The sequence below is a fragment of the Solea solea genome, chromosome 8, assembly GCF_958295425.1.
Source record: "Solea solea chromosome 8, fSolSol10.1, whole genome shotgun sequence".
Lineage (NCBI taxonomy): Eukaryota > Metazoa > Chordata > Actinopteri > Pleuronectiformes > Soleidae > Solea > Solea solea.
In genome coordinates, this window is record NC_081141.1 from 22484445 (window position 1) to 22497023 (window position 12579).

The window sequence follows — 12579 nt, forward strand, 5'->3', positions numbered from 1 at the left end:
AAATCACCAAAAAAGTCATAGTATAGTATGTCGTTCAAAATCGGACAAAAAAGTCATAGTATAGTATGTCGTCCAAAATCGGTAAAAAAAGTCATAGTATTGTATGTCGTTCCAAATTGGTCAAAAAAGTCATAGTATAGTATGTCGTCCAAAATCGGTCAGAAAAGTCATAGTATAGTATGTCGTCCAAAATCGGTAAAAAAAAGTCATAGTATTGTATGTCATTCAAAATTGGTCAAAAAAGTCATAGTATTGTATGTTGTTCACAATTGGTCAAAAAAGTCATAGTATAGCATGTCGTCTAAAATCGGTCAAAAACGTCATAGTATAGCATGTCGTCCAAAATCACCAAAAAAGTCATAGTATAGTATGTCGTTCAAAATCGGACAAAAACGTCATAGTATAGCATGTCGTCCAAAATCACCAAAAAAGTCATAGTATAGTATGTCGTTCAAAATCGGACAAAAAAGTCATAGTATATAGTATGTCGTTCAAAATCGGTAAAAAAAGTCATAGTATAGTATGTCGTCCAAAATTGGTAAAAAAAGTCATAGTATTGTATGCCATTCAAAATTGGTCAAAAATGTCATAGTATTGTATGTCGTTCAAAATTGGTCAACAAAGTCATAGTATAGTATGTCGTTCAAAATTGGTCAAAAAAGTCATAGTATAGTATGTCGTCCAAAATCGGTCAAAAAAGTCATAGTATAGTATGTCGTCCAAAATCGGTAAAAAAAGTCATAGTATAGCATGTCGTCCAAAATTGGTCAAAAAGGTCATAGTATAGTATGTCGTCCAAAATCGGTCAAAAAAGTCATAGTATAGTATGTCGTCCAAAATTGGTAAAAAAAGTCATAGTATAGTATGTCGTCCAAAATTGGTTAAAAAAAAGTCATAGTATTGTATGCCATTCAAAATTGGTCAAAAAAGTCATAGTATTGTATGTCGTTCAAAATTGGTCAACAAAGTCATAGTATAGCATGTCGTCCAAAATTGGTCAAAAAAGTCATAGTATAGCATGTCGTCCAAAATCGGTCAAAAAAGTCATAGTATAGTATGTCGTCCAAAATCGGTAAAAAAAGTCATTGTATTGTATGTCGTTCCAAATTGGTCAAAAAAGTCATAGTATAGCATGTCGTCCAAAATCGGTCAAAAACGTCATAGTATAGCATGTCGTCCAAAATCACCAAAAAAGTCATAGTATATAGTATGTCGTTCAAAATCGGACAAAAAAGTCATAGTATAGTATGTCGTTCAAAATCGGTCAAAAAAGTCATAGTATAGTATGTCGTCCAAAATCGGTCAAAAAAGTCATAGTATAGTATGTCGTCCAAAATCGGTAAACAAAGTCATAGTATAGCATGTCGTCCAAAATTGGTCAAAAAGGTCATAGTATAGTATGTCGTTCAAAATCGGTCAAAAAAGTCATAGTATAGTATGTCGTCCAAAATCGGTCAAAAAAGTCATAGTATAGTATGTCGTCCAAAATCGGTAAAAAAAGTCATAGTATAGTATGTCGTCCAAAATTGGTAAAAAAAGTCATAGTATTGTATGTCGTTCAAAATTGGTCAAAAAAGTCATAGTATAGCATGTCGTCCAAAATTGGTCAAAAAAGTCATAGTATAGCATGTCGTCCAAAATCGGTCAAAAAAGTCATAGTATAGTATGTCGTCCAAAATCGGTAAAAAAAGTCATTGTATTGTATGTCGTTCCAAATTGGTCAAAAAAGTCATAGTATAGCATGTCGTCCAAAATCGGTCAAAAACGTCATAGTATAGCATGTCGTCCAAAATCACCAAAAAAGTCATAGTATATAGTATGTCGTTCAAAATCGGACAAAAAAGTCATAGTATAGTATGTCGTTCAAAATCGGTCAAAAAAGTCATTGTATAGTATGTCGTCCAAAATCGGTCAAAAAAGTCATAGTATAGTATGTCGTCCAAAATCGGTAAAAAAAGTCATAGTATAGCATGTCGTCCAAAATTGGTCAAAAAGGTCATAGTATAGTATGTCGTTCAAAATCGGTCAAAAAAGTCATAGTATAGTATGTCGTCCAAAATCGGTCAAAAAAGTCATAGTATAGTATGTCGTCCAAAATCGGTAAAAAAAGTCATAGTATAGTATGTCGTCCAAAATTGGTAAAAAAAGTCATAGTATTGTATGCCATTCAAAATTGGTCAAAAAAGTCATAGTATTGTATGTCGTTCAAAATTGGTCAAAAAAGTCATAGTATAGCATGTCGTCCAAAATTGGTCAAAAAAGTCATAGTATAGCATGTCGTCCAAAATCGGTCAAAAAAGTCATAGTATAGTATGTCGTCCAAAATCGGTAAAAAAAGTCATTGTATTGTATGTCGTTCCAAATTGGTCAAAAAAGTCATAGTATAGCATGTCGTCCAAAATCGGTAAAAAAAGTCATTCGACATGCATGTCGTCCAAAATCACCAAAAAAGTCATAGTACAGTATGTCGTTCAAAATCGGACAAAAAAGTCATAGTATAGTATGTCGTTCAAAATCGGTCAAAAAAGTCATAGTATAGTATGTCGTCCAAAATCGGTCAAAAAAGTCATAGTATAGTATGTCGTCCAAAATCGGTAAAAAAAGTCATAGTATTGTATGTCATTCAAAATTGGTCAAAAAAGTCATAGTATTGTATGTCGTTCACAATTGGTCAAAAAAGTCATAGTATAGAATGTCGTCCAAAATCGGTAAAAAAAGTCATAGTATAGTATGTCGTCCAAAATCGGTAAAAAAAGTCATAGTATTGTATGTCGTTCCAAATTGGTCAAAAAAGTCATAGTCTCGCATGTCGTCCAAAATCACCAAAAAAGTCATAGTATAGTATGTCGTTCAAAATCGGTCAAAAAAGTCATAGTACAGTATGTCGTCCAAAATCGGTCAAAAAAGTCATAGTATAGTATGTCGTCCAAAATCCGTTAAAAAAAAGTCATAGTATTGTATGTCGTTCAAAATTAGTCAAAAAAGTCATAGTATTGTATGTCGTCCAAAATTGGTCAAAGAAGTCATAGTATAGCATGTCGTCAAAAATCGGTAAAAAAAGTCATAGTATAGCATGTCGTCCAAAATTGGTCAAAAAGGTAATAGTATAGTATGTCGTTCAAAATCGGTCAAAAAAGTCATAGTATAGTATGTCGTCCAAAATCGGTCAAAAAAGTCATAGTATAGTATGTCGTCCAAAATCGGTAAAAAAAGTCATAGTATTGTATGTCATTCAAAATTGGTCAAAAAAGTCATAGTATTGTATGTTGTTCAAACTTGGTCAAAAAAGTCATAGTATAGCATGTCGTCCAAAATCGGTCAAAAAAGTCATAGTATAGTATGTCGTCCAAAATCGGTAAAAAAAGTCATAGTATTGTATGTCGTCCAAAATCACCAAAAAAGTCATAGTATAGTATGTCGTTCAAAATTGGACAAAAAAGTCATAGTATAGAATGTCGTCCAAAATCGGTCAAAAAAGTCATAGTATTGTATGTCGTCCAAAATCGGTAAAAAAAGTCATAGTATTGTATGTCGTCCAAAATCATTCAAAAAAGTCATAGTATTGTATGTCGTCCAAAATCATTCAAATGTCGTTCAAAATCGGTCAAAAAAGTCATAGTATAGTATGTCGTCCAAAATCGGTAAAAAAAGTCATAGTATTGTATGTCGTCCAAAATCATTCAAAAAAGTCATAGTATTGTATGTCGTTCAAAATTGGACAAAAAAGTCATAGTATAGCATGTCGTCGAAAATCGTTCAAAAAAGTCATAGTATAGTATGTCGTTCAAAATCGGTCAAAAAAGTCATAGTACAGTATGTCGTCCAAAATCGGTCAAAAAAGTCATAGTATAGTATGTCGTTCAAAATCGGTCAAAAAAGTCATAGTACAGTATGTCGTTCAAAATTGGTCAAAAAGGTCATAGTATAGTATGTCGTTCAAAATCGGTCAAAAAAGTCATAGTATAGTATGTCGTCCAAAATCACCAAAAAAGTCATAGTATAGTATGTTGTCCAAAATCGGTCAAAAAAGTCATAGTATAACATGTCATCCAAAATCCGTAAAAAATGTCATAGTATAGTATGTTGTTCAAAATTGGTCAAAAAAGTCATAGTATTGTATGTCGTTCAAAATTGGTCAAAAAAGTCATAGTATAGCATGTCCTCCAAAATTGTCCAAAATAACTCAAAAAAGTAATAGTACGGTATATCATCCAAAAACACTCAAACATTCTTTAGCTATTGTCATGGTTGGGATTCGATCCAGTGTGTTTTGAGGCAGTTTGGCACTGTAAGGAGAGCGTCATAGACCGCTTGGCCATCTGAAAACAAAAACTTTCTATGGACACTAATTAATCTGTACAAATAACATGATGTTATCCAGCATAAGTCAAAAAAGTCATAGTATAGTATGTCGTCCAAAATCGGTCAAAAAAGTCATAGTATAGTATGTCGTCCAAAATCGGTAAAAAAGTCATAGTATAGCATGTCGTTCAAAATTGGTCAAAAAACTCATAGTATTGTATGTCGTTCAAAATCGGTCAAAAAAGTCATAGTATAGTATGTCGTCCAAAATCACCAAAAAATGTCATAGTATAGTATGTTGTCCAAAATAACTCAAAAAAGTAATAGTATGGTATATCATCCAAAAACACTCATTCTTTAGTTATTGTCATGGTTGGGATTCGAACCAGTGTCTTTTGAGGAAAGGCTGGCACTGTAAGGAGAGCGTCATAGACCGCTTGGCCATCTGAAAACTAAAACTTTCTACGCACACTAATTAATCTGTACAAATAACATGATGTCATCCAGCATCAGTCAAAAAAGTCATAATATAGTATGTCGTCCAAAGTCAGTCAAAAAAGTCATAGTATAGCATGTCGTCCAAAATCGGTCAAAAACGTCATAGTATAGCATGTCGTCCAAAATCACCAAAAAAGTCATAGTATAGTATGTCGTCCAAAATTGGTCAAAAAGGCCATAGTATAGTATGTCGTTCAAAATCGGTCAAAAAAGTCATAGTATAACATGTCGTCCAAAATCACCAAAAAATGTCATAGTATAGTATGTCGTCCAAAGTCGGTCAAAAAAGTCATAGTATAGTATGTCGTCCAAAATCGGTCAAAAAAGTCATAGTATAGCATGTCGTCCAAAATCGGTCAAAAACGTCATAGTATAGCATGTCGTCCAAAATCGGTCAAAAACGTCATAGTATAGCATGTCGTCCAAAATCACCAGAAAAAGTCATAGTATAGTATGTCGTCCAAAATCGTTCAAAAAAGTCATAGTATAGCATGTCGTCCAAAATTGGTCAAAATGGTCATAGTATAGTATGTCGTCCAAAATCGGTCAAAAACGTCATAGTATAGCATGTCGTCCAAAATCACCAGAAAAAGTCATAGTATAGTATGTCGTCCAAAATCGTTCAAAAAAGTCATAGTATAGCATGTCGTCCAAAATTGGTCAAAATGGTCATAGTATAGTATGTCGTCCAAAATCACCAAAAAAGTCATAGTATGTCGTTCAAAATTGGTCAAAAAAGTCATAGTATTGTATGTCGTTCAAAATTGGTCAAAAAAGTCATAGTATAGCATGTCGTCCAAAATCGTTAAAAAAAGTCATAGTATAGTATGTTGTCCAAAATCGGTCAAAAAAGTCATAGTATAGCATGTCGTCCAAAATCGGTAAAAAAAGTCATAGTATAGCATGTCGTCCAAATCACCAAAAAAGACATAGTATAGTATGTCGTCCAAAATCGATAAAAAAGTCATAGTATAGTATGTCGTTCAAAATTGGTCAAAAAAGTCATAGTATTGTATGTCGTTCAAAATCACCAAAAAAGTCATAGTATGTTGTCCAAAATCGGTCAAAAAAGTCATAGTATAACATGTCGTCCAAAATCACCAAAAAATGTCATAGTATAGTATGTCGTCCAAAATCGGTAAAAAAAGTCATAGTATAGTATGTCGTTCAAAATTGGTCAAAAAAGTCATAGTATTGTATGTCGTTCAAAATTGGTCAAAAAAGTCATAGTATAGCATGTCGTCTAAAATGGTTCAAAAAAGTCATAGTATAGCATGTCGTCTAAAATCGTTCAAAAAAGTCATAGTATAGTATGTTGTCCAAAATCGGTCAAAAAAGTCATAGTATAGCATGTCGTCCAAAATCGGTAAAAAAAGTCATAGTATAGCATGTCGTCTAAAATCGTTCAAAAAAGTCATAGTATAGTATGTTGTCCAAAATCGGTCAAAAAAGACATAGTATAGTTTGTCGTCCAAAATCGATAAAAAAGTCATATTATAGTATGTCATTCAAAATTGGTCAAAAAAGTCATAGTATAGTATGTTGTCCAAAATCGGTCAAAAAAGTCATAGTATAGCATGTCGTCCAAAATCGGTCAAAAAAGTCATAGTATAGCATGTCGTCCAAAATTGGTCAAAAAAGTCATAGTATAATATGTCGTCAAAAATCGGTCAAAAAAGTGATCATATAGCACGTCGTCCAAATCACCAAAAAAGTCATAGTATAGTATGTTGTCCAAAATCGGTCAAAAAAGACATAGTATAGTATGTCGTCCAAAATCGATAAAAAAAGTCATAGTATAGTATGTCGTTCAAAATTGGTCAAAAAAGTCATAGTATTGTATGTCGTTCAAAATTGGTCAAAAAAGTCATAGTTTCCTTGACTTTTTTGACAGATTTTGGACGACATACTATACTATGACATTTTTTGAGTGTGCAATATCTACAAGCTCAAACTTTTCTAAACATGAACACTTTTACAAATGAAATTTTTAAATGACCCACCAAAACTTTCATGGTCAGCACACACACAAAAAAGATTGTGAATAGATATACAGTATATATAATTGTTTAAATATTCAATTCTGCAAAACACTTATATTGCACAAATAGTGATTCACAAATAAAAAACAAGATCAAAGACATAAAAAAACCCACAAATGTATATAAACATGGTAGTCAAATATTAAAGAGAATACATATTCAGATTAAGCCCACTAAAACATGAGCACAATCAACTAACAAATGGAAACTAGGTCAAATATGGAAATGAAAAAAATAAAAGTAATAATATGTCCATACAAACAAATGAGTCATAAAACGTTTAAACTATTTGAAACTTGTTTACGAACATAAAAAATCATATTCCTCTAACGACCAACCTGTAGTACCTCCACGGCCCACCAGGGACTGCTCTCTCTGCTACCGCTAGAGGGCGAAACGGTAAGCGAGGAAAGAGTCTAAGCGCCCATCATTCTGTCAGCGAGGAAGAAAGTAGGTTTTACACGTGTTTTGGTTTTAGGAGCTCAGGAGACTGGATTAGGAATAATTTGTGTCTAACGTGAGTTTCTCAAGTTTAAATAATCGGAATACACAGCGGATTAAAAATGCCGAAGGTGAAGGCGGAGAAGAAGAGCAGGCAGCACCAGGAGGTCAGGAGTCAAGGTATGTCGCTCCAGCGTTAGCATTAGCATGACAGCTAACAACACGCTCAGCTGCTGTCACTCAAGGAAACTATTTGGACTTAAAAGACAGTAAAGTGTCGATATAAAAACTCACTCAACAGTGTTTGTGTCGAACGCCATGTTTCAATGAGAGCTGACGTTTTGTCACTGTTTTTTCAACATTTGACGAAGCACATTTTAGAAAACATTCAGAAAAACCCTGAATTTCAAGACCTTTAAATCTTTATTGAAAACGTACATTAACATTATACACGTACAGGGAGCAGCTTCACCAAACTGTTAACATCACATAATATTTAAATACACTTGATTAGATTAAAGAAGAGTCGCAACTAACGAGTATATTCATAATATTCACATTTTAAGCTGAAAAAAAATCAAAAACCTTATTAGAAATAATAATAAAATATTATCAAAACAGTTGACAGTTGATTTACTAAATGATTTATTATCGATTAATCAAATAATTGTTGCAGCCTATATTTATTTCAACAATTTTTTATATCATTTCATACACCACACAGGAAAGACAAAGCTAATCTGTGTGTCTAAATCAGAAGTAAAAATCTTTCGCTAATCTGATGATTTTTATATTTTAAGCTTATTTATACTTGTTAAAAGCCTTTTAAAGTACAAGTACTCTGTCAACATTGAAGGTAGGAGATAGATTTGATTCACAGTCTCAGTGTGTCTGTGTGTGTTGCAGGCGTCATGTTCAACACCGGCATCGGTCAGCACATCCTGAAGAATCCTCTGGTCGTCAACAGTATCATTGAAAAGGTGGGAAGCACCAGTTCTTTCTGCCACTGAGTCATTAATGTATGCATTAGTGATGATTAATGCAGGGTTCACAGCATGTTGAGCAAACGGGAACAGCTTACGAGATGCATTCAAGGAACCTACTAAATGTGATCACTTCTGCAAACACATGCAGTCCACTAACCAAATACTTTGCTGGCTTAAAAAGATTTTTTTAATCAGTGCCATGTTGTTATTATAATCAAACGTTCATTCCCATCCATAACACACATTTACATTACTCACACAGAGGCATTCTGGCTATTTCCTGACAACCACAAAGAAACATGATTTAACTGACCTGTGTCTGTGTGTGTGTACGTGTGCGTGTGTGTTTTTCAGGCTGCTCTGAGGCCGACAGATGTGGTTCTGGAGGTTGGACCTGGTACTGGTAACATGACGGTGAAGCTGCTGGAGAAAGCCAAGAAGGTGAGTTTTCTTGCCTCTTATTCTCAGGGTGAGAATGGGAAGGTGGTGTTTTCATTATTCACTTCAAACATCATGCCTACGTTGTTCTGCTGTATTTTTGTTGGTCTTAATATTTTGAATCAGCTGCTTGTTTGGTTTTCAACAGTTTTGTTTAACTACTTCTTGCCAAACCCTTTACTTTGAGTGATTTTAAATGTGAAGCACGTTTGTAAAAAATAAAGGTTAGTATTATAACTGTAAGGCTGGGCAACAATTCAATTACAGTATACAATGTAATATACTGTTCTACCATCTATATATGCTAAAGGTTTGAATATATATATATATATAAATAAAATGTCTATAAATGAACTTTGAGGTATAAGACACACACATGTGAAATGTTTCCGTTTGTTACATTTTCTTAAACTTTCATTCTTGAGCAAAAATCTGTCATTAATCGTGTGCTATTTATCATGATATTATTAATCACTATGGACTCATTTGAAAATGTTTGTCATGATATAGTTTAAGCATTTTCCCTAGTCCTCCTTAACAAAAGCTAAGATAATAAATGCTTCATGCGCACAGTCAAATTGTTTTTTGGGTTTAATCTAATTCTTCATTGTCATGTTAAGTTTAATGTTAAGACACAGCTAAATACATACAAGCTCCACAACAAAATCCACTTTATTTTAACCCTCTATCATTATATTCACAAAGTTTTGCAAATAGGTTTTTGATAAAAAGTCAAATGGGGTAATAATTATTTGAGCCTAAAGATCAAGAATCAAGTCAGGATTTATCTTTTCACAGAGTGACTTAAATCATTAGAAGCTTGAAGAGACAGAAGTGAAATGTCTCAGTGTTAACTGCTGTTTTGACAGGTGGTGGCCTGTGAGTTGGACGGCAGACTGGTGGCCGAACTTCAGAAAAGAGTGCAGTGCACGTGAGTGACGACAACATCACAGTGCAACCAAATCTTCCAAACCAACTCTCTGACATAGAGCTCCGGTAGCTGACGTCACATAAGTGATGAAATGAAAGGTCACTGTTTTTTTCCCCCCAACAGGCCCATGCAGACCAAACTTCAGATATTAGTCGGAGACGTGTTAAAAACTGACCTTCCTTTCTTTGACATCTGTGTGGCTAATTTACCTTACCAGGTAAACCCAACGACACGCTTTCCTCTACACTGCTGCTCACAGCCGATCGTATCATATTCACTGACAACAAGACTTTATTTCATGTCTCGTGCAGATTTCATCACCGTTTGTCTTCAAGCTCCTGCTGCATCGGCCGTTCTTCAGGTACGCAAAGTGCTTTAAATGTACTTGATTCCCATGTCCGCGTTGATTTAATCGGCATCTTCTTTTTGTTCATTGTTTGTTCAGGTGTGCCGTGCTGATGTTCCAGAGAGAGTTCGCCATGCGACTGGTCGCCAAACCTGGAGAGAAGCTGTTCTGCAGACTGTCCATCAACACACAACTACTGGCCCGCGTCGACCACCTCATGAAGGTTGGTGCGCACAATGTCTGTCGATATTGTCTTTAAAATGTATTATTGCAGGGGTTCTTAAACGTTTTATACCAAGTACCACCTGAGAAAATACTGAGCTCTTGAAGTAACACCATTATCACCAACATAAAATAAAATACAGTGGTGTAAATAGGCCAATGACTTTTTTGTTATATGGAGCAAAGAAATCAGAATATTCAAAATATAATCACATTTAAGATGCTGAAAAATCCGAAAACTTGATTTAATTATTAAAAAACACTCAAATTGACTACTTGTTTATCACAATAGTTGAAGATTCATTTAGTAATCAATTCATCGAATTACCTTTGCAGTCCTAATTCAGACTCGTGTATTGGACGATATCAGTGGTCAGTTAAACTGTTGTCCACTCATGTGTTGTACTTTATTGTCTACTTTCTTCTAAATGTGAACATAATTTAAAGAATTTTCATCTTGTTCTGTTGAAGATTCGCTGTTAGTGATTGAGACCTTTGACGTCTCAGGAAAATGTTTAGTGATTTTATAAATCAAGTAAGAATTTGGCTCATTTTCCCTTGGACTATCTTTCAAATAGAGTTCTTTTAACAACCCGTGGTGTCGTCCCCCTAGTGGCTACATCCATTTTGATCCACAGTTATTTTGTGCGCGCACCCTCTCATTCTTTCTGTGTGACGTTTCTGTCTTTTTCAGGTGGGAAAGAATAATTTCCGTCCTCCTCCAAAAGTCGAGTCCAGTGTCGTGAGGATAGAACCAAAGAATCCTCCACCGCCAATAAACTTCCAGGTACGTCTGATTGTAGGAGATCGTTGGTCAGAAGAGCAGAGGAATTGATTGGTCATGCTTAAATATGTTGTTTTTGTTTTTTTCCATTGTAAAGGAGTGGGACGGCCTGGTGAGAATAGCTTTCGTAAGGAAAAACAAAACCCTCAACGCAGCTTTTAAGTGAGTGTCCGCCTGCCGCAGATGTTTCCTCTAACTCAAGTCTGGAAAGAGTCTGTGATAAAATGCTGGTGTGTGAATTCCAGGTCGACTGCAGTGGAACAGCTGCTGGAAAAGAACTACAGAATCCACTGCTCTCTTCACAATGTGGTGAGACTTTTACACGTTCTTCTTGGTAGGATTTGCAGATCTGTTTCCTTTAAGAAAGAAAAGAAAAAAATCAGTTTGGATGAAAACTCTTGTGTTTGACACAAACAGGAGGTGCCAGCAGACTTCAGCATCACCAAGAAGATCGAGAGTGTGTTGCAGGAGGCTGAGTTCAGTGAGAAGAGAGCGAGGACCATGGACATCGATGACTTCATGGTGTAAGTTTAATGCCATCAGACGATGTGATATTTTTGTCTTTCCACAATGGTCACTATTGCCGCTTTTCCAATACATGGTCCCGGCTTGCGTCACTACGGTTATTTTGCTTTTCCATTAGTAATCGTACGTGGTACTTGCTTTAGTACCTGCTCTGGCAAGTTTCCAAGTTGAGCTGATACTAAACTGTGACATCGACTGATTGGCATGTAGAGTTGAGCCGTGCCTGAACAGTAAAGTGGAAAAGCTCCATAAAAAACTTCTGTCCTCTCTCTCTCTCACACGCACGTCAAAAGTCTCATAGAGAACAGGTGTGAAAATGGACAATTGATTTGACATGTCCCTTTTGTCTTCATCCTCAGACTGTTGCACGCGTTCAACTCTGCAGGAATTCACTTCTCTTAAACGACCGAGGGGACTGAGCTTTGTGAGGAGGAGGTGGAGTTAGAGAGACACTGAGTCTTTCTGCTTTTCAAGATTTGCTTGGAGGAACTCATGTTGAAACATAAGAAGCAAATGTGGAGGACACATTTAAAGAACTCATATTGAGTGTGAGTAAACATGGACTGAGTGAGAGTGAGCCTGAATTAGTCATTTATTGAAAGTATCCTGTAATAGAGAATTAAAAATCTATTTAGCAACTGAGCTTTTAATGTCTATGTGTGTGTTGTCTCTTAAAATAAACCCATTGTTCACAGGTTTCTTTGGTCACTCTTTGTTATATTTACATGCTCTAGAAGCAGCAGTTGCTCTTTATATTATCAATGAATTAATGTTTAAAAAAATTTTTATTTTAAAATACATATATTATCACTACTATTTACTTAAATATGTAGGTGTCAGAGGTGGATAACATTTTACTACAGTACAAGTAAAAACGTAGCTTGTTTCAACAAGGTTGTTTCTTGTGTCAAAAAGGACAAGGGGACACTAATCTCACATTAACTGTTTTTAATTAAACTGCTGACAAAATTAAAAATTTAATCAAAATGGGTCAAAGGTCATATTAATTAACTCGGGCCAAAATTTTTTTTTTTACTCCGTAGTGAATGAGAATTAAAACAGGT

At 34.8% G+C, this 12579-nt stretch overlaps 1 protein-coding gene across 1 annotated transcript; it reads left to right on the plus strand.

Moving 5' to 3' along the window:
* The first annotated feature begins 7257 nt into the window (after positions 1 to 7257).
* dimt1l (DIM1 dimethyladenosine transferase 1-like (S. cerevisiae)) lies at positions 7258 to 12211 on the plus strand. The gene is made up of 12 exons (XM_058636266.1): positions 7258 to 7463; positions 8190 to 8263; positions 8624 to 8710; positions 9577 to 9638; positions 9762 to 9855; positions 9950 to 9999; positions 10084 to 10207; positions 10901 to 10993; positions 11088 to 11152; positions 11236 to 11299; positions 11408 to 11514; positions 11875 to 12211. The coding sequence occupies exons 1-12, from the start codon at positions 7406 to 7408 to the stop codon at positions 11915 to 11917; spliced, it is 921 nt and encodes a 306-aa protein (XP_058492249.1). The 5' UTR covers positions 7258 to 7405; the 3' UTR covers positions 11918 to 12211.
* Positions 12212 to 12579: the final 368 nt, after the last annotated feature.

Coding starts and splice junctions, on each gene's coding strand:
- dimt1l (XM_058636266.1), top strand. CDS start 7,406: ATGCCGAAGGTGAAGGCGGAGAAGAAGAGCAGGCAGCACCAGGAGGTC. Junction 9,856..9,949: donor TGGCTAATTTACCTTACCAG/GTAAACCCAACG, acceptor TGTCTCGTGCAG/ATTTCATCACCGTTTGTCTT. Junction 10,000..10,083: donor CTGCATCGGCCGTTCTTCAG/GTACGCAAAGTG, acceptor TTGTTTGTTCAG/GTGTGCCGTGCTGATGTTCC.